The sequence below is a fragment of the Haliaeetus albicilla genome, chromosome 19 (assembly GCF_947461875.1).
Source record: "Haliaeetus albicilla chromosome 19, bHalAlb1.1, whole genome shotgun sequence".
NCBI classification, from domain to species: domain Eukaryota; kingdom Metazoa; phylum Chordata; class Aves; order Accipitriformes; family Accipitridae; genus Haliaeetus; species Haliaeetus albicilla.
Genome location: NC_091501.1, coordinates 1,896,790 through 1,919,853, shown reverse-complemented (window position 1 = coordinate 1,919,853; position 23,064 = coordinate 1,896,790). Strand labels below are relative to the sequence as shown.

Genomic DNA, 23,064 nt, shown 5'->3' with positions numbered 1-23,064 from the left:
TTTTACAACTTTAAATACAGTACTGAGTATAAATTAATCTTACATTTAAAAAAAAAAAACCAACAAAAAACCTCACCATTTTTACAAACCAAAGGAAACAGATTTTGGAACAGGAAAACAAAGTGTCTTAAGACTTCAGGGCTTGGGGAGGGAGGGAGGGAGCAACGTGCTGGCTTGGCAGTGGTACGAGAAGTGCTCTGGGCTTGCAGGAGGCGAGGGCTGGGTCCCTACACAACTTGTAACAGCTCCCAGGTCGTGGCTTCACCTCCTTCCCCGGGCTCCCTGCAGGGCTTTGCCCCACATCAGGGGGGTGTGTGTGTGCGAGGGGAGAAGGGGCTGGAGGCGGCGGGGGCGGGGGGGGACAGCTGCGCTAGCTTTGGGCAGGCATTTTCTTCATGTGTAACTCTGCATGGCACAATCTGAGACCGGGACTCTGAGTGATGCTGGAAATTCCTTTCTGCTAATGGTGACTGAGTATTAGGTGTGCAGAAATAGCCCTTGCTCAGAGAGTCCTCCTCCCGCCTCCAGAGCAGGTTTTGGCCCAGGAGGGACTCTACAACTGACTCTCCAGTTGTTGTCCGAGTCCTCCTCACTTAGAAGAGCTCGTTTCTATCTCAGACGGCTGCTGCCAACTGCAAAGACCATCCTCATTTCTTTCTCTATACCTGCACAGAGCTGCCCACATCTTGGACCAACTTCCAAGCTAAGTGGGCTGGGAACATCTAACGGGCAAAAATCCAAAAGGAATTCGAGAGGGAAAATGTGAGGAAAACAATGGGAGATGCGGCGACATTGGCAGGGAGAGAGCAGTGGAGGCATGGTGTGCAGGACACCCATTAAGGGGTTAAAAATCTCGGGGGAATGACACGATTCTGCTTTCAGGACCACAGAGCAGGCAAGGACAGCTCGCTGAGATTAAGTCATGCTTCTAAGTTTGGCTGCTGTTGGTCTTGTTGTGGTGCCACTTCGCCTCCTGCAAGGAAGTTGTGCTGGGGGGGGTGGTGGAGAGTGAGAGAAAAGGGCAACAAGACAGAGAGAGATCAGATGATGTCTCTGCCTGTCCCGTCCCGGACCTCGCAGGCACGTTGCAGTAACAGCGTGCTTTTCTGCCAGCCCAACGAAGCCGATGCATGCACGTGCCTCTGAGCTTCCTGCCACTGGGGAATGAAATCCATTTAAGAACATATATATATATATATATTTATATATGTATGTATAAATACACATACACACACACACGCACGCACACGTATATATATATATACACACATATACACGCGCACACATACAGAGCGAATTTAAAAAATAATTTGAGTCTGAGCCTGGAAAGTTGAATTCTCCACCAGCATGTGCAAAGATGGCTCCCCTTGGCAGGGGCCAGGGGCGTGGAGACGATTCTGCTGCCGTCTGCTCCTTCCCCACGATCCAAACACCTTCCAGTCAGCACCAGGAGCAGGAGGGGAAAGGGAGGGGGGGAATGCATTTGGCTTCTTTGTTTTGTTTTGTTTTGTTTTGTTTTTTTGTTCTGTTCCCCGAGATGTTGTGTATCTTAGTGGTTTTGGTTTTTCTTTTTTAAAATAAAATATACACACGCACGTTAAAAATATATATCTGTCCAGGTAGGGCGATAAAAGTCCTTAGTGCATTTTCCATCATTGGTCGCCGCTCACAATCTGAGATATGCCTGTTTTCAAAATGTAGGTCCAGTGCAAGTGTTGATCTCAGCCGGGCCCCCCAGCCTTACCAGAAACACGAGGGAAAGGGAGAATATTCCCCTTCCGCCCTCTGTCCATTTGTTTTTCTCCTCCCCTCGGAAGTAATTGGACCCACTTTCCTCTTCACATTTTCCATCCTGTCCTCTGGAGCTGGGAAGGCGTTGTCCTGTCCTTGTCGCATGTTGTGGCTGTCAGGGTTCATGGTTTTATTTGTACTTTGTTCTTTTCTCATATATATATATAGGTCATGTTTGTCCTTGTCTTTTGTGTGTAAAACTTTAAAATTATGCTAATAAATGAAAGAAGGGAGAGGCTTTGGTGGGAGAAGGTCCACTGATGGAAAGGGAAGCACCAATTGCCGTCTGAATCAGACGTCGAGGCAGACGGACAAAGAAGAAAAGTTATCACTCCAAGGACCCCATGGGGGCAATACAGCAAATATATTAAATAAACCTGGAAGTGAAACAAAAACAGACACAGCATTAGAACATGTAACCCTCTCCCCCTGCAACTCCCCTCCTCTCCAGTCTTCTCCTCTGGAAATGTTTGCAGGGAAGTGCCAGATTAGAAGCCCAGGAGGGCTTTTGACCTCCTCTATTTTTTCCCCTGGACAACTTGAGCCAGAGCTGAGATTTGCATGGGTTTGCATCAGTTCTAGCCTGGGAACTTTGGGCTGGCCAGGAGGATCCTGGGATAATCAGAGTCCTCGTAGTGCTAAGCGTGGGAATACCAATCCCAAGACACCGCCTGGTGCCCCTCGTCCCCAGCTCCTGAAACGCCACACAATGGAAGCCCGTTGTCCCCTCTCCCGAGGCAAGGGGAAATGAATGTGAAGTGAGCGGCTCAGGCTCATTCAAAGGGCTGCGGCAGAGCTGGAACTGCTGAGTCACGGGCCAGGGCTTTCCCTGTGGGGCTGTGCCACCTCTCTAAATTCAGCTCCCCTCAGTCTGTGCCCTGGCTACTCTTCCTCTCTTTTCTGCACCTTTCCCCTCTCTCATGGGGAACCAGGACTTATTCGCCTTTCCCTTGTACCAGTGAAATTCTTCTGATGACGAGGGAATTACTCCTGTTTACACAAGTCAGAGAGAGAAGAATCAGACCCTGGACTGACAAAGTCCAGATCTCCTGCCAGAGATTCCAGTTCTCCTTTCCCCTGGTATGACCTTTCTCATGCACACAGGCTTCCCGCAAGGAGAGAGATGAACCAAAAGTGTTGCTGCTTTTCAGTCTTTCTGCCAACTCAACTAATGAAATAAAAGCAAAAGGGATCCCCAGAGCAACATTAATTCTCTGCTTTCAATGGAGAATCAATAGAGAAAGGAGAACAGGAGTTGCTCCACAGAAGAGATGAATTACATGGACCCTGAGGGGATTTAGGTGTAGAGAGAAGTCAGGCTCACTCTCTGCCTGTAAGGGCAGCCGAGAACGGAGAGGGCAGGGCCCGAGAGCAAGTCTGGTTGCAGCATGATCCTTCCACCTTTGTGAAGGGCCATAAAGCCATAAATAGGATGCACGTGCTGGGTCCCAGCCTAGTCCTTCCCCCTCCTTCAACCCGGGTTTTATCATGCCCAGGCCCTGCAGTAGCCCCACACTGAACGAGCAGCCAGCGCTGCAGGAAGGGTCCAAGATGCCTGGTCAGAACCGTGTCCTGGGAGAACACCTCTCCCGACTAGAAAAGCAGCTTGCTGTTACCTGCCTTGTGCTCTCTCTCCCCTGCCAGCACTTCTATGCTATGAGGATTTCTTTCAGCACTTTCTTATCGTTGACATGCTTGTACTTCTTATGTTTCCTCTTCTGCGCCGGCGGCCGGCGTACTCGCCGCCTCTGTGAGACAGCGGCTGTGGTGAACGACGGTGACAAGCCTGCCAAAACAGAGGGGAGAGTGTCTGTACAGCACGGGGCAGCCAGCTCATGTTGAAATATCTTTCTCCACACACTATCAACAAAGAGCTCTGCAACAGGAGGGCCACAAGGCCTCCTTCTGTTCTTCTGTCCCTTGTCCTCCTCCACAGTGTCTGCTCTCTCTGTTTTCCCACGATGCCCTTCCCCTCACCTCTCACCTTCCCCTCCTTCATTTCCCTCAGTTTCAGCCCCTTGCTGGCAGGCAAACATCCTGGGAAAGGTCCCTCGCCTGGTATAAACCAGCGAAGGCCCATGGGATTCACTGGAGCTAAGGAGATTGAAAGCAGCGGAGGGCTCTTTCCTCTCTCCCCAGCCCCTCTTCTCACACCTCCCTCCACTCTGCTAATGCCAAGATCCTTACGTCTCTGTTCACGTGGTCCTGGTCGGCTGTTCCTGGGGGGCTGACGGGACACTGCTTCACACCGACACTGCACATGGTCCTCCAAAGGCACAACGACTTTTTTGAATTTTGGCTTCCTCTGGACAAATTCAATCTTGTTCACCTATTTGGAAGAGAAAGGCAAGCAGGAGATTAATACAGCTGTAGCTCCCACTCTGTAAAAATAATCAGTGTCAGTACTGGTTTTCTTCCTAAAGGATCAGTTTATAGATTGGATCAGTTTATAGGATCAGTTTATATTTTAGGCAGTTTATAGAGCAAGGTTCAAATTCAGGGGTGCTATGTATGGGAGTTAAATCTGCACACACCAGCAGAGCAGACCTAGACCAGGCAAGTTTGGATGTGACTGGTTGTTTCCACTGTTCCTAACTATTGCTGCTGCTTAAGCAGGATGACTGGTTGATCACAGACAGAAACATGGGACATGCAGAACACACTAGCCTGTTTCTGACAGATGTGATGGCGGAGACCTGGGGGCAACCAGAATTAATTCCCACAGGATCCTACAGGAAGGGCAAAAGGAGAAAAACTCAGGCCCAATGCAAGTGAACGCAGCTTCACCAGCTCTGCTGAGGCCTGTCTGAATTTGTCTCAAGCTCTTTAATAACTCACAGGGCTGAAGCCCTCAGCTCCGTGTTTCACTGGAAAGGCGGTGCTCTGGAAATTCCCTCGGACTCTCCACCAGTGCTGACTCAGAGGGAAGACTCACTGCTCCACATCCCACCACAGGGCACAAGCTTTCTAAGGGGTCCTCCCACTCCAGGAACGGCTGGGTCTGACCCCGCTCAGCTTATCTAACAAGACCGCAGCCCCTGAAGTGCTCTGCAAGCTATAAATACTTGCTCTGCCGCGCGTCTGGGATTGAATTCCTCTAAACCCACTGCCCCCAGCAGCATCCCTCAGCCAGCACCGAAGCAGTGAGGCTGTTTATCTTTCCTTGAAAGCCCACTCCACACGCTTCAGACCACACGCTGCTTGCTAGACAAACACTTCCAGACAAACAATAGAGAGACCTCTGTCCTCAAAGAAACCATTTCCAGGTCACTTTTTCAGGCTGGCTTTTGACCTCTCACTTGTTTTTTCCACAAAAACAACTCCTGCTCCCCCCCATTTTTCCCTCATTCAGCCTGGCTTTTCTGAGAAAGGAATTTCCTGATGAAAAGAGCTGTGTGAATACAACCTCTCCCAGCCAACCTCTGCTGCCTGCCTGGGGGAGTCTCTTACGGCTCAGGCAGAGGATTAATATGGGATGAGTATTATTTTTAAACAAGCTGTCTGGGAGGAAGCTGTGAGGAGATCACTGGTAGCTGTGAGGAGGGCAGGATCAGAGCAAGAGGTTAGCCATCAGGTGTCTGCTTGCTGCTGGAATGGGTCAGGAGGTAACCATGGGGCTGAGAAAGAGGAGAAGCTGCTCCAGTGCGTGTCTTGGGAAGAAGCTGCAGCAGCAGTGGGAAGATGGAGCACTGACACTGCAAGCCCTCCTCTTTTTGCATCAAAATCAGTTCCCGTGATGAAAGCATCCTCTTTTTTCTGTTCTAACACAGCAGACAATGTCGCCTCCAGCCACAGAAATAGCCGTGGCGCAGAGCTGCAGCTGGGGACAGTACCCTGTAGCTCTGCTATGGTGACAGTCCCCAGCTGCTGGACAGCACCAGCCCTCCGAGTAGGTGGCCACGGACGTCACCCTGCGCCAGAGGCTGCAGCACTGCGTGGCTAATGCAGTAGACGTGACTGCAGAGCGGGTGCAAGGGAACAGACAGCTGTGTGAGCCTTGCACCTGAGACCCGCTGTGGTTTTGGTTTTGGGGGGGTAGGGATGGAGGTGGGCTGTGGGAGGAGGGAGCAGCGGGAGGCATCTCCCTTACCTGGACATGCCGGACGCGAATCTGCGTGGGACGACACTGCACATTGCGGTTGTTGCAACACCCGGAGCAGCGCTGCACCTCTACGCAGGGCGGCCACACCACAAAGTTGGCGTTGGTGCTGTCCACCATGTTGCGGGAGATTTCAAAGACCACCGCCCGCGTCTTGCACTCCGCGAGGACAGCTGGCTCTGCTGCTGCCAGAGCATCTACAGAAGGCCAAGAGAAGAAGGGGGGATGAAACGGGCTTTGCAGCTGTTACCAACCCATTGCAACCACCTCTACTGGAAGAGAAAGACCCCCCACAGCTCTCACACACACACACATGTTCTTTCTCCTTCTCCCACCCCTCCAGCTCCCTCCCTGGACAGAGCTGCACCCTGTGGAGGAGCCCCCAGTAAAAAGATGCTTCTCACTGCAGTGGCAGTCCTAGGCAGGAGATGACACTTCTTTAGAGCAAACCAGCACCAGCGGGATTTAAAGCACAGCACCTTGCAGAGCTCCAGACTCCCTCTCCGGCCCTCCTGGGGTGTAACACCCAGCTCCTACGTGAGGCCCAGACCCTCATTCTCATCTGTCTATACATCCATGCGCACTATAATCTCTATCCCCAGACATGTATTTCAGACATGCATCTACACCCAGCCACAGCTGCTCAGGTGAGTGCCCAACAATCACAAGGTGCCACACTCCCGACTCACCTAGGCTTCGTCGCTCTCGAGACAGGGCCATCGGGTTTTGACTGGGCTGAGTTGCATTCAGGTCCAGGCTCGAGCTGTCCTCCTCTGCAAAGGGAAGGACATGGCCTAATAGCACCGGGTAGAGGCCAGAGAAGACAGCAGGCACATGTGCTCCGCTCATCAGGCAAAGTGCAGAGATGTGGGATAAGCCATGGCCCCAGTACGTCACACTAGGTGTAAATCCACCAGCAAGGTCACAGCTGTGCTGGAGCATGGACACTCTAGGTTTGCTCTTTGCTCAGACTAGGCAGTTGAAAGCAACAAGCTTATTGTGAAAGAGGGGTTCCAGTCGGGTCTGGGAGAGGAAAACTGCAGCTCAAGAATGACAAGGCCTACAGCAGGGCTGTCTGGTGTCAGAGAGGAGTAGCACCTGGATTCAGATCAGCTGGCTGAGGCCACGATATGGCAAAGAGGATGGGACCAGATGGGACAAGCAGAAAATTTGGTATATAACACTGAGGTGCCTTGCTGGGATGGCTTGGGACTGGGAGAGTTGGGGTGTGAGAGGGCAGGTGAAGGGGGATGATGGGTGGGAGGTGGGGTGCTTGCTTTCTCTTTCCCAACCCACCACAGCTGCTCTAGTTTAGAGTCAGTTTTAGGGCAGGAGAACAGAAAAATAAAGTTGAAATGGCTTTTCCCCCATCCTACTCTAAGGTAAGCTGCAGAATCTGGAGGTATTTCTGTCAGCGATGGGAGAGGAAGGCAGATAGCATTCAGGCCAGCCCTGAGCAGTTCCCTCCCACCCCACTGCTTTTTCCCATAGGAAGCGCTGAATAGAGAAATGCCCATAATCCCCATGGAGCACTCCAACATGCAGCCCCTCCTGAGCTCCGGACAATGGCCACGCTCAGAGATAGCTCCCACCCAGCCACAGCTCTTTCCTTCTCTGACATGCTTTAGCAGCTGAAGGAAGCTGAATGGACGTCAGCATCAAGGGAGCAATTTTCTTAGAGGGAATTTGGGGCCAGTGGAAGATCTCTGTTTATCAGATGTGCGGTGGAGCAGACTTCCCATATCTATCATGTCCCATCCCTCTTCCTCAGTCCTGCCCTAGTGCAGCCCTCTTATAAGAGGGAGCAGGGACTTTGCTCTCCGCTCTGCTCTGCAGCAACTGCTGAAGGATGTGGGATGGGTGCACAGAGGCTGTATTCACAAAGCAGGAATCATGTGCCTGAGCAGTCAACATCTACATGGGAGGTGGACAGACAAACACCCTTTAAAGTGTCTGGAGAGGCGTGATCAATTGCAGGACACCATTCGCCTTGCCCTGAGGCAGACATCCAAAATGAGACCTGGTGGATCACGCTCTGGAAGGGCATGCAGCTCTCCAGGGAGCTACAGAGAGTGTCTGGATGACTGGGTTAGATGGTCATGCCTGCTTTGCGGGCAGCCACAGTTAAGGTCTACAGTAGCGTCTAAGGTCAGGAGAGCAGTATCCCACTCAGTTCATCTGCCTCCTGCAGCTGCCTAATCCTGGCTCCCTGTGCAGTGGAGGGCAGCGGCTATGACACATACATGGGGCATGGATAGCACAGGGAACAGCCCCAGCTGCTTTGGGATTATTTTGCTAATACACTTATTTGCTAATACACTAATTCCACACAGGCCAAGCAAATGGTGATGCCCCTCAGTCACTACCTGGGAGCAGATGACAGCCACAGGGTGCAACAGAGAGACAGCTTCACAGCACCATTTTCTGTTTCCCTGACCAGCCTTTCTCATCTGGGACCTGAAGTGAAACCAGTGACTCAAAGCTCTGCAGCCTTCCCCCATACCCCTGGGCTTTTCAAGCCAACAAGAGAAGCCCATTTTATTTCTTAATTGTGAGGGTGGTTAGAAACTGCGATAGAGATGTATCTGTTCCTTAGACACCGGGACATGACAGACTGCACGCATCTTCTCAGCCGCTCCTTCCCCACCCCTCCATCCTGTGCCGCCTGGCATTTTATCAAACGAGGGTGGGGGTTGCCTTTTGCGCTGAGGTTGAGTTGATGAGAGGAGAGAAAGGGGGGAAAAAAATAGCAACAACTGTTGACTTGAAACAAATCTCCTATTGAAAACCAGGTTCCTCCCTCTCCCAGGTTATCCTTCTACACCCCGGGTCAGCACTGAAGACGGCTGGGGCGGCGGGACCAGCCTGGGACAATCCAGCACAGCTAATTTTGGAAGTTGCCCCATTGTGTGGCTGGTGGAGGAGGAGGAGGGAACTGGTGAGGGCAGGGAGCGGCCGTGGTGGTGGTGGGGAGCCTCGTCGCCTCTTTCTAAGGCAAACAATAGCTGAACGCAGCTGGTGCCCTCCCCCTCACTTTCCCCCCCCTGCCCCTCCAGGGCCGTTTTGAAAGGCAGCGGGAATGCTTTTGAGACTGCGCCAGTGGTTGGACTGGCATAGGAAACAAAAGCAGGAAATTCTGTTCCCCCGTAGATAGTGTCTCGGCAAGGATTACAAAGCTCCAAACAGACAAAACACGAGAGAGAAGGCGAGCTGGGGGGGCTGGGGGATGACGGGCGGGAGCAGGGTTAGAATAGAAAGGAATTTGCTCTGAAGAGACCGTTTATAAATAAATTCCTGGGCCAGCCCAGCCGCTGTGGCGCGTGCTCCAATTCCCACACGTGCCGACCCCTCCATGCTTCGCCGCTCCTGCCGCTCGCTGTGCTCGGCCCTGGCCAAGTGACCCCGAGGCACTGCAGCCCCCAGAGCTCTTATCTACGGGCAGGAGGTGAAGCGATGCTACCCTGACTTAGGTCCTGTCCCGTATCTCAACCACGGACACGTGCTCTGCTACTCCCATCCTAAGACCCTCTGGGAGCCCAGGGTCTTTCAAGGATGCTAAAGCTCAGAGAACTCACTCACCCCTTTCCTCCTCTACCACCCTATTTCCACCTCCCTTTTCTACACCTGCTAAACTGATCCTTGGCCAATTCAAGCTCTGCTGCCTGTGCATCTTCCAGGGTGAAAAGTGCTGACACCAGTTCCTTGCACTCACCTTGCCAATCTCCTATCATTTTTGGAAGCCAGCGTCCCTCGAAAGACCAGGCAGTTAGGAGGAGAGATCTAAAAAGGCATCTGGTTGCCTAGCTCCCACAGGTTTCAGGGGGACTAGGTGTGTAAATAGCCAGGTCTTGGCTCCCAAATCGTTCCTATATTTGTAGTGAGGTCTGTTGATAGTGTGCCTGCTGGCATATCTCCTCCCTCCCCCCAAAAGAGTTAAGAAAAAATAGAGGAGTGTTTGGTGAAGAGGAGATTTACCTACGGAGTCTATCCGCAGGGCACGCTGGAGGTCGCTGATGGAGCGCACTGAGCTGCCACCCAAAATCTCATAAATGTCTTCAGGTATGGGGTCCCCCTGCCAGATGACAAAAAGAAAAGAAGGGGAGAAACAAGCGTTAGAGAGGTGATCTGCAAATACTGACTGCGTCACGGAGCGGGAGTGAGGGGAATAGAAGGAGGAGGCATGACAGAACCAGCAAAACACAAAGATGTGCCCTCATGAAGGCATCAGCCTGAAACCTGAGCAAAAGCAAGAGAGCCCCTCTTGCTGCCTCTCATTAAGCAGTCAGGAGACTGAAAAAGCCAAAAAATGCCCAGGCTGTACAGCAGAGCCCTGAACACTACGCATGCAGCCAGCCAGGCTTCCTCCTCCGGTGCTGTATGATTTCTCCAGGTGGCCTCTCATTCCTGCTGCCTGCAGTAAAGGCGTTTTAACAGACTTCCCTTACGCTATCAGATAAAACCTTCCCAATATTTCCCTCTGTTATGAAACTCCCTCACGGGCTTTGTCAGATATCGTGTGTATGTGCGTGTGCGTGCGCGTGTGTTCTCAAACCACAGCGGCCCAATAATATACATCATTTGCATACTCTTTAAAAAAAAAAAAGGTGGGGGTTGGAGAGGAAGATTGACCTTTGCAGCTGAGGCTGCTCCGGCATGAGCCCGCGGTGAAACCACAAATGCTGCAGGGAGGACATGAAAGGCTGTTCAAGGTGGTGGGCTGAGGAGCTGATTTGGATGAAAAAACACATGGGAGTTTGGATGTCATTGCACGCCAGTGCGAAAAAAACCTAAGTAAGCAGGTTTATAGACATCAGACGACAGACTCAATTCAGTGTTTGTGCAGGCAGGTGCAACGCCATCAATCTCCTGGGAATTTTACTCTGGCACCAGGCTTGAATTGGCCCCAGTGACAGCACTTAACAAGACTACAAAGGAGCGGTGTGGGAAAGCAAGCACTGATTAAAACATACTTCCGAAAGACTGGAAAAAGAGACGGAGGAAAGTACTGGCCAAAGTGTTTGCTTAGCTCCTAGCTCTCTTCATTCAGGGCTACTCATGCGGAAAAGCTGCTCTTTCAGCCGGGTGCTGGATGCTGTCTGAGCCACAGCCCTACACATGCCCCTGTAACTGAGAGGAGAACTTGGCTCGTGTACTTGTGAAATGCAGGGATTTTTGTGTGGGTTTTTATGGGCAGTTGGTGGCATGTGTGTGGTCCTTCTAGTGAGCAGCTATTCCCTCCCTGCCTGCGTTCAGTGCAGAACATTTCCCTTCCGCTTGGAGTCAAGGAAAACCACCAGGCAGGTGGTTAAATGTTGGCTTTTAAACCTTGAGGGCTTTAGCCCAAACCTGCAGTCACTTTTGCACGGCTGCTTGAGCCTGGCACCCTCCCACACATGCCTGTCCCTTGGCCACCTGCCCTTCGCCTCTACTAACAGAGCAATAGGAGTGCTCCCTCCTCAAACCTGCTAGCCCACCCTCTAATACTATAACTTAAACTAGGACGCAGTGGCTTGAAGGCTGCTGCAGCACAAGTCACGGGGCAGAAACCTCCTGGGATAGCTGCAGAGCAGGCAACACTAGCGTCTTAAACCTCCGCAGCCACATCCACCAGAGAGCTCGAGTCAGATCGAGCCTCTCTGCCCCGCTCCGTCCCTGTCACTGTCACATCTCACCACGGAGCTGGCTGTCCGCCTGCAGCAAAAAGCAGATTTTACATCCCCAGGCATTACTTCCTCAGTCTCTGAGGGAGAGGGAAGCAGCATCAGTGATGAATGCACAGCGAGAGAGAGACTTGTATAATTCAGGGATCACTGAATAGCTGCGAAATGAAGATGCCTTCTGACAACTCCTGCTGCGTGAGGAAGAGTGGGACCAACAGCCCAGTGCCAGAGAGGCTCTGCAGCACTTCCCTGCCTTGCACCACACACGTTTACTGGAAAAGGGATCATTTGCAATTCCCAGTACTTGCAGCCAGAGCTCAGTGCTGGGCGGTGAAATTGCAGGCTTTTTAACGTTTGCACCTGTCACCCAAATGCATTTGTGTATGAATGCTGCTGTGCACGGATGCCCCTGGTCCTTCCTGACACTTAATACATGTAGGAAATGGAACTTTATTTTAAACTCCGGCACTCGCTGGGCGAGAGCGTGGGCGGGTGTTACGAGACTCGGTGACTTTGGAGGCGAGCTGGGAGGTGTCACCTTGCTAAGTGAGCAGGGGGAACAGATATGAATCAGGGATTGCAAATGCAGGCCCTCAGGAGCCGGATTGCTGGGGACTGCCTGTAGGAATAAGCTCCACTCCCTGCTCACAGCAGCAGTTTTAGGTGCCAATTTTTTCTTGTTGCAGATACTATCAGCATGGCTACGCCGTATCACCAGCCCACATGGTTCATAATCCTGTCCTCCTCCCCAGGCTTTGTGAGGCAGCTCTGCCAGTGACAACCGCCAGCCTGTGAAGCTCCTTTACTTTCCTCTAGTGCTGCAGAGCCATGTCCAAGGCTGGCCTAAGAGCAGCTGCCCAGACCTGAGCTGCCCAGCTCCCTTTGGGGTCTGTGATTGGGAACAGCCATGCCTCTGGCCCCCCATCCCAGTCTCATGCCTGGGAGGCTCTGAGATTGGGGAACCGCACACACCCAGGCTCAGAGCACTCGATGGGGATGGGACACAGGGAAGCAGAGGTCCATCAGCCACCTCCACCTGATCCCATGGAGTCAGAAGGTGGAGGAGCATGCAGGAGGTGGGATCCCCAACAGACCAGCCCACGCAGCTGGTGCTTTTCCTGCTTAGCAGCTCCTCTGGAGTTATTTGTCTAACACAGGTTAACAATCTCCTTTTTTAACTGTGCGGCAGATCAAAGAAGACTTTTGTCTCAATGGACTTCTGGCTGGCTGACAAGTGCCCCAAGGCCTGGTCTCGTATTCCTGCGGGGCCCTGAATTCCTAGAAGAAAGTTAGTTTGTTCCTCCCTCCCTCCCTCTGCCCCGGTGCCTGGCTCTTCCCCGAACCACAGGGGCATCCCCCACTCTGCCAGTCCCCTGGCAGGGACATCCCCTCCCCTTCTCCTGGCTTCTGGTGCTTCTGGGGCGAGAGCCAGGGCATACCCAACACAAGGCAGCAGAGCACCTGGGCAGGGTCCCTGCCTGCCCCGCAGCTGCTCTGCGCTGCGGCTGTGACGCCGGGGCCTCTCGGCGCGTCAGCTTTGCCTCCCTCCTTCCAGACGTCAGCAGTGCTGTTTGGCCACCGCAAACCGATGCACGTGCAGCGATGCCCTGCAAACGGGACATTCCCCCATCCCCGCTCCCCACACACACGCTCTCCCAAAATCAGCCTCCCTCCCTAACTCCATCTGCCTCTGGAACTTTCTGCCAACATATGCTTTTGAGCACCAGGGATGCTGAAAGGTCCCCTTGCCATCAGGCGCTGCCAAGGTGGCGCAGGGAATATTCATGGCTGTGGTCCGGTCCTCCCTCCAGCTATTCACCGGCAAGGGTTTCAGAGTCTTGCCGGAAGGTGTGTCTCTCTTGGTAGCACAGCAGATAGAGAGGAGGAGGGAGCAAAGATTGTGCAACTGGCAGGAAAGGCAGACCCTCGAGGCTCAAAGAAACCAGCCAAGGATACTCCCAAGGTGAGGACTCTTCCAGTCCTCTTTTCTGAGGTGGTGTGTCTACACACCCACTTGTGACTGCACACGTAAGGACAGAAGGATAGCAGCAGCACCAGCGCAGGGTAGGGAAGCACCCAGCTATTCACTCCTCTGCCCAGGAAAGGAGAACTTTCCTGAGCACGTCCACACTGACCGCAGCAAGGGATCTTGGCAGCAGGGTCTTGAATGATCAGCCAGGCAAAAAAACCCAAACAAACAGCACTTTTTAATTCTTTCTGAAGCTGACATGAGGACCCCGAGGGGAGACTCCACCACATTCCCTGGCAGACAGCAAGACCAGCAGCACCTGCCACCAGCCCGCCGAACCCCAGAGGCTCCTGCTCCCCTGGCACAAGGCTTCCTTCCACCCTTCCAGCACTGCTCCTGGCTACAGGCGGACCCCGACATCTGCCTGCTGGAGGATCACGCATGCTTCTCCCCGCAGCAGGCACAACCCTCCTCACACGAGCCCCTTCCACGTGGGACGGCGGCTTATGTTTTCCTCCCTTAAAAGAATCAAGCTTAATGTTTGATCTAGCTCACGTTCCTAAAATCCAGCCAGACCTACCCACCCTTTTCCCATTTCAAGGGGGACTCCGCTGCCCCACCCTGCTCCTCTACGCTCCCTCCACACCTCCCCTGCGAGGGCTGGAGGCATTTCCACCCCCGGGGCCGGTTGTCTATCGGCAGCACTGGAGACAGCGCAAGAACCACTGTCATTCTCTCCTGCTGCTGTGCATCAGCTGACAGTGAGAGGGAGGCAGGGACGACGTGCCTGGCTCCTTCCACGAGCTCACCCCAGACGTGTCATCCATCCCAGCTTCCACTGCTTTGTCCTTGTCACAGCCCCATGCTAAGAAGACTCAGGAAGAGCCCCGGAGCCTCGCACCAGGAAGATGTGATGGGGAGCTGGGCCGAGGTTATAAGCAAGCGCCCAGCCGCACCCCATTCCTCGGGAATTCCAGAAAACCCTGCCAGTGGGGCTTCACCCCAGCACAACCACACTGGGCTCAGCCCATCTCTGTAAATGTTGCAAGGCAACTATTACAGCCTGCAGGGCAAATGCAAATCGGTTTAGCATCCTTGCTTCCCAACTGGCAAATACCTTCCCCGTTGAGGCTCATACTCCCTCCGGCTGGAAAAGCTCCAGGGCCCTCCAGCTCCAGATGGGTGTGATCGAAGAGGGAGAGGGACTCGGGAGGCTCCATCTCCTGGCTCAGGCTTCTGCTGATCATGGGGAACTACTGTTCCCCGTGCACCTTCTCGGGCAGGGCTGGGGAGGAGTTGCAAGGCCCATTCAGAGGATGACTATGGTTCAGCAGCCTGGCAGGAGTCGTGTTGTACGCACCTGGTGCAGGAGGTGCAACACACTGCCCTCAAATTAGACGTGGGGACTGGCTGCAGGCAGAAGCATCTACCCAAGAAGAAACCTTCTTGGTTCTCTGGTCATAAACTGTTGAATATCACAATTCCTCCCGAGAAACCTAGAGCCAGAATTCGCAAACTGCAGCCCTCCTAGGCTGTCATAGAGCTGTGCAGTCTTTTAATGCGATTACAGTGCAGAGTAACAGCCCCCTGGAATCAGACACTTCCATCTTCACCCTTCCCCAGTGCCAACCATAGCTGATGTTTCATGCTGCATGGGAGAAAGAGATCTGAGCCACCCACAGAGGAAATACCATCCTCTGCCCAAAACAAACATAACCACTGGGCAGCCCACAGCTCTAACTGCTTCCCTTTGCGGCTTGGGCAAGGGCAAAATGGGCACATAAGGTGGTGATGCGATGCTTCGCACCCAACCCCCTCCCTGCCACCCACAACAGGGGCTGCCCAAAAATGAGGAAGGAAAAGAAAGAAATGATGCAAAGGGAGGAAAGTTTTGGTGGAAGGATATTTCCTGCCCCTGAGAACCCCCAAGCTGCAGATCCAACCCATGGTTTTGCCACCCCGGGTAGAGCTGAAGTGGGAACCGAGCGCCGTGCATAAATGTTAGGGGCTTTCTGATCCCCTCAATCTGGACGCAATCAGACGACGAAACGCGGCACCAGAGGTCAAAGGATGTGGGGGGTCTTGGGGCTCCTTTTCCTCTACCGTGGCTCAGGGTGAGGCTTTGATTTCCACACAGGGAAACCAGAGAGGGTTGTGGTGTACGTTCATCAGCCAAATCCACCACCTGGCCCCCACCCTGCGCCCGGCTCCCTCCTGAGCAGAGCGTGCCGGAGGACTGCAGGACAAGATGCTTGCGTGACAGTGCAAGAGCAGCAGAGACACACATCTTCTGCCTCCTCCCACGGCCCCACAGCTAGACACACTCCTTACTGAGAAACCGTGCCACCCCGGTGCCGCTGTCTCCAGCCACGCTGTCCCCCTCCTCGCCCCTTTCAAAGCCCCCCGCCCTTTCTCCATCGAGCCCCTTGGCCATGCCAGGTTGCGCGTTATTATGGAGGTGGCAACGGGGCCTCGGTCCCTGCCTCACGCGAGCGCGGCCGCGACGCCAAAATAACCGACCGGGGCCTGGGGCGGGGGGGGGTGGTGAGAGGCTCGGCGGAGCCGCCGGCTGGCACCGTGCCCCGGGGTGACAGCCCTTGGGTGAAGCCGCCGGCGGGGCAGGAGGGCTGCGGGTTCCCCAGCAGCACCCCTGTTCCCTCAGGAACCCCGGGGGGCCGCTTCAGCCCTCTCTCCCCTTCCCCACCGACCCGGCCCTGACTCCAGCCTGGGACAGACATGGAGGGGGTGGGTTTACTTCCACGCGAAGCCCTTCCCGGAGGGGTCCGTCCTGAGGGGAGAGGACCCCTCCTGAGGCGGTGGAGGGAGGGTTGGGGGGGGCAGCCCCCCGCGGCGAGGCGGGAAACCGTCCCCAACGGTCGCTCTCCCCTCAGGGCCGGGGGCGGCCGGCTCTGCCCGCCATTAGCGCGCCCGCGCAGCCCTTCCCTCAGAAAAGGGGCAGGAAAGCCGCCGCCCGCCCCGGGTTCCTCGCCCTCGCCCGTGCAGCCTCCGCTCTTCCCCCGCCGGCTCCGGGCAACCCCCGGGGCTTCACCCCACCGTACCTGCGGGGCGAGAGCCGCCACAGCCGGCGGTCTTCCCCGCAACCTCCGGCGCTCGCAGCTCGGCAGCACCGCCCGCTGCCGGCGAGGGAAACTCACCTCCAGGCGGGCCAGGGGCAGGGAGAGGATGAACGCGAAGACCACGCCGAAATTCATCCCGACTTCAGGCCCCGCCGGCTGCGGGTACATGGACGGCGAGCCCCGGTTGGGAAGCGCTTCCCGCAGACAGCTCCGCGGCCGCCCGGCCTCAGGCATCGAGGGCTCCCCGCGTTCCCATGTCCCCTCCGAGCCGGGCTGGAGAGTTGCTGGAGTCCTTGGAAGAGGAGGTGGGTGGCAGTGGTGGTGGTGGTGGTGAGGGGAGACAGAAGTAATTCTCGGTGACTCGCCTGCCTCTGCGCTATCTCATCAGCCCGGTGGAAAAAAAAATGCAGTCCCTCGAATTTATACGCATCCGGAGCCTGCGTCCCCCTCACCGCAAGGGATGCTTCAGTATTGCCTTTTGCTAGGTGGTCCACATGCTATTTTTCCTCTTGATTTTCTTCCTTTTTAAAATATATGTGCGTAAAAGATTTTACATGCAGGTAACAACGGCTCAATGTTCTTAGGAAAAGATGCACAAAATAATAATTAAAAAAAACAACTTTTCCAAAGTTTGGTATGGAATCCAAAAAATAAAATCTTCTTCCTTTAAGGTGTCCTTTTCTTAAAATGCTCCTTTTCTTCCTTACACCCACTTGCTTTTTATCGTAAAGTTGCTAGTGTACATTGAATTTCTTCCCCTTACATTAAATTCTGGCTCGGGTGCCTTCTCCTTCGAAGTGTTGGCAGTTTGCTTGGACGTGAGGTTTGCTTTGGGTTTGGAGACAGGTGAGAGCAAATGTTTTTGCTCTGGGTTGCGTGTGTGTGTGTGCGTGCGCTGAGCCTTGACAAGCCTCAGAGCGAAGCCGCTGCTGCCTCCCGTGCTCTGTTGCAACAAGAAAGCAGAAAAAAAAAAAAAGGCAGAAAAGGTAAAATTGAAGGGGAGGCGAGCTGATGGGTCTTTATTTTAGTCTGCGAGCTGCAAGAGAGACTAAGCTGGCACTCGGGGCTGCTCCTTTTATAAAGGAGAGGAGATGGGTGGAGCATAGCTTGCAATCTTGGCCCTGTATCAAGGCAAAAAATCTGGGGAGGGAGTAGCACTCCATTGCTGACAAAATAAAAAGTGTGTTAATTTAAATGATAAATTAATTAAAAATGACTAATGCTGTAATAACCCGTATAATGTGGCTTTAATATCGCGTGAGGAATGGGGACAGAAATTCCTTACTCCTCGGCAAGAGATAAGGAGTTCCCGGCACGGTAGTTTGTTATTTATTTGGCCCTGGGTTCTCACTGTTGCAGTCTGGAGCCCATTTCTCTAAGCTCTACTCGCCTTCTTCCCTGCTACACCACTAGCTCCAGGGAGAGAGACGGCTTTAATATCTTACATCTCTTTGTGTGCAGGGAAAAAAAAAAAAAAAAAAGCCAGAGAAATTTAAACATTGCTACAAGACAATCTGGTGTTGCTCATGGCACCGGGAGGTATTTTGCTGCATGATTATTTCCACGATGTAATAAACATCTGAAGGGAAATTAAGCAAGCAGATATTTGCTTGGGGGGGGGGGGAGAGGGATAGGGAGGGAAAGGCTGCTAACAGGTGAGTTCAAGAAAGAGTCATATCCTATTGAAAAAACACCCGTACGCACGCCCTCTCATGTACATACGAGTGATCTCCCGGTGCGGAGCTGCACACTCGCAAAGCACACTCCAGGCACAACCAGGAGGGATTTCTGCACCATCTTTGTGCAGGCTCGTATCCACCGATACATTCCTGCACCGTCATGCACCGCAGGCTCTCGGCAGGCGTTCGCTCTGAATCCCAAGCATCTTCCCTGCTTTTTCTATGCTACGCACATGCTTCTATTCGAGCCGCTCGCATGCACAGCTACGTGCAAATTTTGTCTCATTCACACATCCCTGGGCATCCATGTGTTCTCCTTCACTCTTCCCCCTCTCTCTTCCTTTCTCACATACATACACCCACAGGCATACCAGTGGCCTCATCTCACAGCACCACACATGCTCCCTTAGACTATCTAGGTGCCTGCGAGTCTCATGCAGCCAACCCCCTCTAAAACGCACGGTCTCGCACCAGCACTTGCGTATGCACCATCCAAAGTGTCCGGGTATGAGAAGCAGCTACCAGAACTGAGCAGCAGGCAGCCCACCAAATGCTCTTCTGTAGTAGGCATCTGACAACACCTCCCAGCTTGGCTAGCTACTCTCCTGAACCTGATTTTGGTTCACGGATGTGGACGTCGGTCAGGAAGCACAGGGACACAAGGAGGACTGGGGGTCCTCCATAGCTTTCTTAAAATAGCATAGCTCCTCTGCTCCGCCCATCACAGGGATGGGTAACTCAAACACAAAATGAAAGGTCCTATGGTAGGGCAGTGTGTCAAGATGCTCTTGGGTCACAAGGGATCACCGCACTTCACCCTGACCCAGAAGAAGAGGGGGCAGATTTCCCCCCAGGTGGGGAGGTCGTCAGAGCCATGCCAGCTCCAAAGCCCGGGCTGTCTGAGGTGCACGAGTGCAGAGATAAGGAGTGTCCTGGGAGTCCCTCAAACCGAGTCTGGAGTGGCTCGGCCCCAATTTTGGAGCTCGAGTGGAAGGAAGTGGAAATGCAATGCATACCTTTGCTCATTTCCACCACCAGAGACCTTAACAGGACTTTACCTTAGATGTTCCAGCCATGCTAGCCCTGACCCACCCCAAATTCCTCAGAACGCTCTTAGAATTCCCTTCATTCTCCATCCTGGCCTGCCAGCAGCGTACCAGCCATTTCACGTGATGACAATTTGGCTCTGACCCCCCGACAGGGTGGAGCTACTGCCCTAGCATCTACCGGAACACTGAAACTCCTTCTGAAATCTGTAGGAGGCTCCAAAAAAAGGTTTTAAAAGGGCCTGGGTCCATCTCACCTCGCTTCAGATGGCAGCAGCCAAAGGAACGCCATAGCCCTGGGCTCCTTGGTGGTCAGCAGGGGGAAAGCTGAGGATTTGGAATGGCCAAACCAGCTTCTGGAAGTCCTTCTGTCTGTGTAGAGGGAGCTGAGAGCAGCTAGGTCCCAAATGTCCATCACCCCATTACGTGTTTAAAGTTCATAAGGGGTAAATGGAGGCTCCAGTGCCCTTGGAGGATCTCTACCCTCAAATAACCTGGCGTGGCTCCACCACCTTCAGGCCACCTTGTTCAAGCTGTGTAGGGGGTCCCCCATGCTGTAATGGCTGCCTGGCCAGGACAGAACAGCCTGCGTGTGGGAGGGTTGATTAAACTCCTCAGCAGGGAGAGATATCACCGCCGGAGAGGAGAAGGACTCAGCAGTAAGCTAGCAGGGACTGCTGCAAATTTCTTGCTCGGTAGCAACAAGAGCTGCTGCAAGGCCTGGGTTTGGGGGAGCTATGTGCAGTGTGTTTTTGTTTTTTAAATATCCGGCTACATTACATGCGAGCTAGGATAGAAATAGAGTTATTTATTTTCATGTAGATGATGCCGGGCAGTTTTTAGAAGCTCGACATCAGAAACAAAAAGCTAATCCCTGTTGAACCTCCAGACGGCAAGGAAGAGGATGTTTGGAATTTGACTAATCATCTACCTGACCCTGTCTGGAAATAGAGCAAAATGATATTCAAGCCACTGAGGCTTCAGTCGCTTTTCCTTACTCTTTGTGCTTTTAAGACAGGGACAAATTTTTCTCTAGTGAGGTGTTTAGACTCACTAAAGGCTGGGCCAGTCTCATTGGCATTGAGTTCAAGAGGGGCATGTGCACTTAAAACTGCTGTGCCTTGAACCGGGCGGGTGCTCCTTTGATCCTCTTGCTTTTATGAAATTAGCTTGTCATTTACCCCACAAACCACTAAATCTAATGGGGATGACTCTATCTTCCCCTCACCTGGCCTATGGAGTGGGTGTGGAGGCCTGCGGGGACTATCGGTATCCCAAATGTCACAGGACAAGAGTTTGAAACCACCATTGCATATGGTGGGAAGATATTTCAAGGCTGCATGAAGCAGCTGGACCATAAAAATGTCCCGCTAGAGCATTGCGACTTGACAAGGTCCAGTCCCAACTGTGCTAGCTGGCAATGGCCCTGCAGAAAAACCGCAACAAAACAGGGATTTCATAAGAGCCTGTAGCAGGGTTTCTTATTAAAACATTTTCACCACCACTATAGCTTTCTAACCTGCAAACAGCTGAACTCATCTCCTCGGTTATTTTCTTATCACTAGGGAGGAGGGCAACACGTGTCCAAGGACAATAGGCAGTTCCTTGCTGCAAGGCAGCTCTCCCCTCTTCTCACATTGGTGGAAAAAATGATCTACTAGCCACCATCCACAGAGGCACGATGTGAGGGGTGATATCTACTTTTTTCTTTTTTTTTTTACTTTTTTTTTAGAAGGGGGAGAGAATTGTGAAACAGCAGGAAGAAAAACAGGGCTTACAATGGAAAGCAAGACTCAGTCTGAACAGCTGAGATGTCTCAGCCTCTCCATGATGAGCCCTATTTTGAAAAACAATCAATGGAAAGAAATTAGGAGGTGTTGACAGCCAACGTGTAGTCAGCCCGCCCACTCAAGGTATCTAACTGAGGTGTTGCTCTCGCTCCGGTCTCTAAGTTCAGGAGAACGATGAGCAATCCCTACGCCTACTCCGCAGGGCTGCCACAGCCGTCAATGGAGGGGAGCAGCCGTGACACTGAAATGAAGCACCTAGAGTAAGTTTTATGCCTAGTTTACGCCAGCAGGCCTGTTCCGCGGGTGCATCGGTTTTACGCCACATCGCCCGGTTGTGTGAGGTTTATCCCAACTCAAGCGATCAACAGAGTCATCGTACATAGCTTACACCGCTCTTTACACCATTTGGCCCAGAGGCTGCTGCCGTGGGAGCTGCCCTGACTTCCTAATGACTGAGTTTGGTCTAACAGAGGAAGAAAGGAGGAAAGGAGAAGAGGGACCAAAGGAAGGAGACAGAGACAGGCAGGGAGCCTGGTATTTATATTTGGTGCTGGAGAAAGGCAGAGCCTCGGGGTGCCCAGGGCTTGCATAATTTGCCTTCTTGCCCCTGGTGCTGGCAGGGAAAATGCTTTCCAAGGATGAGTAAAACCCTCACAGAGCAACTGGCCCCAAGGGAAAGGGAAGGTGTCACCCGGCAAGCAGGCGTTCGATGCGACCTGCCAGGCTTCCTCCAGGAACCCCCCCTCTGCCTATCTATCTCTCCCCGGCGGAGGGATTCCCCCAGCCCCTCGCCACCTCCTTCATCTCACCCATTCCTGGCAGAAACCTGGCAGAGAGGAGAGGATGGGGAAGGGCACGCAGATGCATACAGAGGGCACAGCACGGCCCCTGACAATGGCAGAGAGGAAGAGGGCTCACGCCGGCTGCGGTTTGCTGTTCCGCACTTTGGGGTGAAGGAGAAGGCAAAGGCATTTCACATCTCTGCGGATGTGCAGCTCGAGCAGGATTCAAAGAGAGAAGGCAAAGCTGGGGGGACTGATTTCCCAGCGCTTTCCCGTGCGCGTACACGTTCCTACACCAGGTGGGGAGGAGGGGATGCAGCCTTCCCTGCTCACGCTACCATATATTTCTTCCCCCCAACCCCCAAGTTTAGGGTAAAAGGGAACAATTTCCTTACTCTGGCAACCATCCATTATGTCTATGGATCTGCTCCCCACCCCATTCCCCCTCTCTTTCCTGTTTTGATGAAAGGAAAAAATGTTCTGCTTTCCTTCTTTATTTTTCCAGACTGGTGAATAGCACTCGAAAGGAATTTCTCTCCCTCCCCCTTCCCCTCTCCCACTATAATAAATATATGCGTATGTGTGTGTGTGAATACACCACACATTGCAGGTCATCTGTTGTTTTTCGAGAGGCATATACTATTTTTGTTTCCAAATTGATTAGGTGGGCAGCGGTCCCCCTTTCCACTGACACCACCCCAAACACCGCTTCCCCTGCCCTCGGCTTCTGCCACTCACCGTCTCCCCATCCTTTGCCCCTGGGTCCGCAACGAGCGGCGGTTGGCGGTGGCAGCAGCGAGAAGGAAGCTTGCTGAGCTGGAGTAAAAATAGCCCCAGCAGTTACTCAGCTCAGAACGTAACATGACTCATGATGTGAAATGAAGATGAGGGTCGAAAACCAAAAGCGAGCAGCTCTCCCTCCCCTCCCCACCTGCTATTGCTGCTCACGTCGCAGAGCAAAACCCACTCTAAATATTGCTCGCTGAGGGTCAGGGCATCCACCAAAGTGGAAAGCCCTGGGTGCGCTACCCACGAGAGCTGGTCCTCCCTCCCGCACTAATTCGGTTGCACCGACACTAGCAGCAGGTGGATTTGGTGACGCTGCGCCCAACCCTCAGCTTATTTACTTCCTATAAGCCACGGGCCCCCAGCAATGCTGGCATCCCATTAA

At 53.2% G+C, this 23,064-nt stretch overlaps 1 protein-coding gene across 2 annotated transcripts; it reads right to left on the bottom strand.

Annotated features, from left to right (window-relative positions):
• Window positions 1-142: 142 nt before the first annotated feature.
• Window positions 143-22,746, bottom strand: PDGFB (platelet derived growth factor subunit B). Of its 2 annotated transcripts, XM_069807199.1 has the most exons (8): window positions 22,632-22,746; window positions 16,675-17,539; window positions 9,866-9,962; window positions 6,580-6,663; window positions 5,882-6,087; window positions 3,979-4,120; window positions 3,408-3,577; window positions 143-2,168 (listed from the first exon to the last, which is right to left on the bottom strand). In XM_069807199.1, exons 2-7 carry the CDS (start codon window positions 16,828-16,830, stop codon window positions 3,441-3,443), a joined length of 822 nt encoding a protein of 273 aa, XP_069663300.1. In that variant the 5' UTR covers window positions 16,831-17,539; window positions 22,632-22,746; the 3' UTR covers window positions 143-2,168; window positions 3,408-3,440. The 2 variants fall into 2 exon arrangements, with proteins under 2 accessions (XP_069663300.1, XP_069663301.1); XM_069807200.1 differs by lacking the exon at window positions 22,632-22,746 and having other exon boundaries at window positions 3,412-3,577; window positions 16,675-17,692.
• Between the last annotated feature and the right edge of the window lie 318 nt (window positions 22,747-23,064).

Coding starts and splice junctions, on each gene's coding strand:
- PDGFB (XM_069807199.1), bottom strand. CDS start 16,830: ATGCCTGAGGCCGGGCGGCCGCGGAGCTGTCTGCGGGAAGCGCTTCCC. Junction 6,088..6,579: donor TCGAGAGCGACGAAGCCTAG/GTGAGTCGGGAG, acceptor GGCCTTCTGTAG/ATGCTCTGGCAGCAGCAGAG. Junction 3,578..3,978: donor AGGACCACGTGAACAGAGAC/GTAAGGATCTTG, acceptor CTGTTTTGGCAG/GCTTGTCACCGTCGTTCACC.